Here is a 6,298-nt window from a genome sequence, read left to right on the forward strand (position 1 = left end):
GTGCTAGGCCTGGAAACTCCTTCGCTACCTGAGAGAGAATCAACCCTAATATCTAAACCACCATCTATGCGGACAGAGGACCAATCTAAGTGGCACACATCAAAATACAAGAAACGGAGGACAAAGGAACTCAGAGATAAAGAACTTTGACAATGATCTCAGCTTTCAACCTTATGAGACAAGGAATTTTGAAGCAAAACAATTAAAAGATGGACAGCAAGACTTCTTCTGGGTATCTCCTGCAACAGGATGCCTAGGTGGCAGAAGTAGCTGACAAAATAATACAGGCTATGTATCATTCATGCTTGACATTTTAAAAGTTACAAGAAAAGTTCTACACAGTTACATGGCCCATGAGAAGCTAGGGTTATGTTAATGTTATTGTTCTAGGTCTATTGTTTTGTAATACCTTCCCTCTCTTTTCTTTAATTAATAAGATAAAGCTGATATGTCTAGATGGGCCCTCCCAGCCCTTCCCTCTAATCAAGGGATAAACAGGGAACTCGCAACAGTTAACAAGTTATTTATATCAAATGTTCAATCCCAAAGTTAGGGATAAAGTTTTGGTTATTACCCCCAATAATGGGACTTGTTTCCCCCCCTTGTTGTTTTTTCTCCTTCTAGTGACACCTCCATGGCGCACTCCTGTGGACCCCAGGCTCCGAAACAAAACATCACTGCAAGTAAGACTTTACATCTGAAGGTAATCATGGACACGCACGACACTTTCAGGGCGCAGATAGGGGACAGGGGAAATCATAATGCCTACTAATATACACATAGTTTCGCACAATGTTAGAGGGCTCAACACTGACACCAAAAGAAAGGTAGCTATGTCCCAATATACACGCCTAAAGGCCAATATCTTGTTTCTTCAGGAAACACACTTCCTTAAAACCAATATCCCAAAATACTGGTCAAAACATTTCTGCACCCACTTTCACGCCACTGCAGACGCAAAAAAAAGGGGAGTTTCAATCCTTATACATTCCTCTATTGACTTTACCCTCGAAAGCACCTCGGCAGACCCGGAGGGCCGATACCTAATAGTCAGAGGAAAGATGCTAGATACTGAGGTCACATTATGTAACATTTACGCCCCCAACGAAAACCAACATGATTTCTTCAGACACGTTTCCAATCTCTTAACTCAATGGTCCCAAACTAAAATTATACTAGCAGGGGATTTTAATATATCTATGGCCCCACTAGTGGAAACTAAACATATTCCCTTATCCAACAAACAACACAGACACAATAGATTAGTTAAATCGATACAGGATTCTCTAACACCACACTCCCTGATGGACTCTTGGCACACGCTATATGGAGCAACAAATGACACCACGTTTTTCTCCACGGCTCATAAAACCTATACACAATTGGATTACATCTATGTTAGTCAGGCGCTCCACCCGTTACTGCAGAACTCAACTATTCACACATGTGTTTGGTCAGACCACTCTATTCTATTATTAGAGTTAAGTGGGATGATAGATAGCAATAGAAAAAGATTGTGGACTTTTGACCCGACTCTTATGAAAAACCCGCAGAGATATGACAAAATTCTGCAGTCGCTGGTGGAGTACTGGGGAATAAATATAGACACCACAAATAACCCTATAAACACATGGGCAGCACACAAGGCGGTGGTCAGGGGACAACTGATACAAGAGAAAGCCAGACTAAATCACCAAAATAGGCACCTATTAGAACAATTACAAAAGGAGATAGAAACTCTAGAAAGACAACATAAATTAACAGGGAAAAAGACAACATTGCAGACCCTCCAAACCAAGAAAACCATGCTAGCAAAAATTTTAAACTCCCAGGCTGCAAGAGCAATCCAAAAATTAAAGGCACACTATTTCATCTATGCCAACAAACCAGATAAATTTATGGCACACAAGATTAGGGAAAGAGGCAAAGCTACATTCATTCCTGCGATAGAAACGGAGCAGGGAATACTGACTTCGAACCCACAAGATATAGTTGACACATTCGCCACCTTCTATAGCAAATTGTATGATGGGAAAAAAGTCTTACATAACACAGAGACAGATAAACACACCGATGCATTCTTGGCAAATAGCCCATTAAAAGTTCTTACTAAAGAACAAAAGGATACTCTAAATGCCCCAATAACTGCCTTGGAAGCGGTGAAAGCAGTAAAAGACCTTAAGCCTGGTAAAGCAGCAGGCCCCGATGGTTTCACGGGAGAATATTATAAATGGTTTCACGCCACTTTAATACCACACCTAACCAAATTCTGTAACTATATATTAGAAGGGAATTCTATCCCGAGTGAGCTGCTCCTAGCCAAAATAGTGGTGATCCCCAAACCCGAAAGAGATCACAAAAGATGTAAGAACTATCGCCCAATCTCATTTATAAATCAGGATCTGAAGCTGTTTACTAAGATATTAGCGAATCGTCTTAAGGAGATTCTCCCCAGTTTGGTCCACCCAGACCAGGTGGGATTCGTGAAGGATAGGGAAGCCCCAGATAACCTACGCAGAATTACTAATATTATTTACCATCTAGAAAGACAGAGGACGCCTTCTCTGCTATTATCGCTGGATGCGGAGAAGGCGTTCGACAGGATTGACTGGAAGTATATGACCAAGGTTTTACTGAGAATGGGCTTTGAGGGCACCTTCATGACAGCTATCCAGACTATCTACTCGCAACCCCAAGCTCAGGTGACTGCGGGAGGATACAGATCTGCTATATTCCCCATACTTAATGGCACGAGGCAGGGGTGCCCCCTATCACCCCTGCTTTTCGCGCTCTGTATTGAACCTTTGGCAGCAAGAATTAGAACGCACCCAGACATAGAGGGAGTTAAGATAGCACAATCAGAATACAAACTGACCCTATTTGCAGACGACATCCTATTGACCATTACAAAACCTCTCATCTCCTTACCCAACCTATATGCAGTTTTAACATCCTTTTCGACCATCTCAGGTTACAAAATTAATTCGGACAAATGTGAGGTCCTCCCTATTGCTATTCCTCACCAGACTAAGAAGCTACTGGAGCTAAACTTTGATTTTCGATGGGTTAAGCACACACTTAAGTACCTAGGGATTCATCTTTCACAACAAACACAACACCTATATAAATACAACTACCCACCTCTGTTTCAAAAAATCAGACAAGATATAGCAAAATGGCGTAAATATAACTTCTCTTGGATGGGAAGACTGGCTGCCGTCAAAATGACCATTTTACCCCGATTGCTCTACCTATTTAGAGCGCTGCCAATAAAGATTGTCAATGCAGATATCGAAAGACTACAGACAGATCTCTCAGCCTTCATAAGAGGTACTAAAATAGCAAGAATTTCTAGACACCTAGTACTTAGGCATAGATCACTGGGAGGGGTCGGGGGACTTAATTTAATGGACTACTATAGAGCAGCGAGATTAGCACAAGATGCAATGATACTGAAAAGAGAGGGAGAAGCTGTTTGGATTAACCTAGAGGCGGAATTAGAGGGGAGGTCATACCCAGACTCCATTTTGTGGGCCACACAACAGAATAAGGTTGATAGCTATCATTCAGATTCACATACAAGAAACCTTACCATTAAAGTATGGTCAACAACTAGGAAAAGAGAGGACATCTTCCCTAAAAACTCATTGCTAATGCCAATTAGATACCTATTGCAGGGAGATACACATAAACATCTAGAAAAATGGGAAAACAAAGGTCTCTACAGGGTAGCGGACATTATAGAGAAGAACACACTGATACCTTTCTCTCACCTACAAGAGAAGATCGCCCCCCTCAAGCTACAATGGTTCATATATTTACAACTGCAATCTTCTCTCCGAGAGTTCCTCAAAAATGCGCCTAGTAGGGTGTCCACTCCGTTAGAAATTTCTAGTGTTTGCCCACATAGACCCAAACACTCAATATCCAAGCTATATGTATCTATCCAATCCCCCCCATCTGAACCAAAAACACAAGTAATGCTAGCATGGGAGAGGGAGCTGGATATAGTAAACATAAACAGGAGTGGGAGTTAATTTTTCAATCGGGAGATAAGGGGTTACTAAGTGTTGACTTAAAAGAGAACACACTAAAAACAGCCTTCAGGTGGTATTTGACCCCAGTTAGGTCGGCACACTTCAAGCCCCAGGGGAGTAACTTGTGCTACAGAGGATGTGGACAAAAAGGCACATACAGACACATGTGGTGGGATTGCATAGCTGTGCAAGAAATATGGAATAAACTATCTTCGTTTATAGGCCAGTTGATAGATGAGGAGGTGACCCTCACCATACAACAAGCACTACTACATGAACCCATAGAGACTTATCACAGACACCTGAACACCTTCATTAGAATTCTATGCACAATCACAAGAATATGTATCGCAAGATACTGGAAGGTAGGCGCACCAACATGGACAGAAATATATAATAAAATACAATTTACCTACACCATGTACGAGGAAGCAGCAGGAATTCTAAACAATAGGGAAACAGTACAAAAAGTATGGCTATATTGGATAGGTAGACAGGAACAGACGTCTAAGGTCTGAAACTCACATGAGCTGATACTGGGTTGACGGAGGTGCGCCATGGGAAGAAGTGTCTCCAACCCTCAGGTACTATACTATTCTTAAAAAGAGACACTGTTTTATATATGAATGGAGGGAGAAATTGTTTGGTTTGTTTACAACTAGTACTTTACTAATTGACTTTATTATGTTTGCAACGAATACTACTCATCCCACAATTACGTGACCCATCTTTCTGGTTATATAAGATAGGTTAAGATCAAAGGGAAAATTTGCTAAGGAATGTTAGCCCAAGTTAGTGATTTGCACTCTGTTTTGTGGAAAGGTATACAGGTGGGCATAGGGACGGTTGAATGGCCCCAAATACTTATATGCCAGAAGGGATGAGAATGTCATGATAAAAGTACTTCTTTCTTTGTATGTATATTACAAAAATATTCAATAAAAAGTATTTTAAAATAAATACTAAGATAAATTGAGTTACATTTTAAAGTCTAAACAATTTTCTATCTCTACAGATCATTTGATACAATTGTTTGTTTGTAATGTCTATTTAAAAATAAAGACGCCATTGCACAATAACATATATGAGCACTTCAGACAAATACAAGCTCGAGGTTTATTTACTAATAACAAACAAACCTGTAGTTTAACATTTATATCAATGTAGCAAAAGACCAAGCAGGACTACAAGGCACTTGTATTAAATCAAGATTAGAGCTTTATTTCTCAAACATTAAAATCCACAAAAACGAGCCTGACAGCTCCTAAGACAAAGTGTCTTACGCGTTTCGGCTTAGGGAATAGCCTTACTCATAGACATATCTGTGACCCGGAGCTACTGGCTTAAATAGCAAGTGCTCAGGGTCACAGATTAGAAGCAGCTGTCAGTATTAAATGATAAGTATCACAATAATGGGCATTGATAGATTGAGTTTTTTGACTCCTCTATTAGACAAGTTGATTTAGTTAGTTACACCAGATCAATTGTTACCAATGTATACAAAATGAACAAATACATATAAATTCGTAAAGAAAACATAAACTGAATCTATTACCACATTAAGTTTCACCTAAGAGATGAACTGTATAGGCAACCGTAGTTTCTTTCTAGCCAGGGAAAAATACACTCATATTGTCATCTTGTATGTATAAGCTGTAAATGACATATACAATGAATTAAAATGAATTAAATTAATTTATAAACAGATTATCCAAGTTACTGACATTATAACCTGAATTTGAACATTCAGAAATATTGCGTGGGAAACGCATCTTGAAACACCAGATTAGCATCTTTAAACATTAGAGTCTAATGTCACGCAATAGCACACAATCAATGTGCATTATAAATACATTTAATAGAGCAATATCAATACTTCACAATAAGTCAAGAAATGGATTTTATGACCAATAAAGACATACAATATTAAATGTGTATTTGTATTAAAGAAACAGACCGTTATTAAACCGAGAAATGTCTACAACATTTACTAATGTGACAGTATTAGATATTAAAGAGAATTTAATCATTAATATTTAACGGATCACGGATATTAAATCTGCGTCACACATATCCGCATGACAGGCCCATGAGTTACAAATAAGTCTACATGAAAAATGAAGTTACAGCATCACCAGGAGGTATGTGTAAGGAAGTTACTAAGATATGAAACATTAAGGAACGGCCAATCAGAGTTCATCACACAAACACAACTTGAGTCAGGATGGTCTCACAGACATTCTAACAATATTTCAAACTTT

General features: G+C 39.2%; 1 protein-coding gene across 1 annotated transcript in view; it reads left to right on the forward strand.

The window, feature by feature from the left end:
• The first annotated feature begins 1,304 nt into the window (after window positions 1-1,304).
• The window catches only part of ATP2C2 (ATPase secretory pathway Ca2+ transporting 2), a 337,340-nt gene continuing 332,346 nt past the window's right edge, over window positions 1,305-6,298 (forward strand). Inside the window, exon 1 of the mRNA XM_053719160.1 lies at window positions 1,305-2,474. Within this exon, the coding sequence (XP_053575135.1) occupies window positions 1,305-2,474 (1,170 nt within the window). The remainder of the gene's footprint in view (window positions 2,475-6,298) is intronic.

Source organism: Bombina bombina, chromosome 1 (assembly GCF_027579735.1).
Source record: "Bombina bombina isolate aBomBom1 chromosome 1, aBomBom1.pri, whole genome shotgun sequence".
Lineage (NCBI taxonomy): Eukaryota > Metazoa > Chordata > Amphibia > Anura > Bombinatoridae > Bombina > Bombina bombina.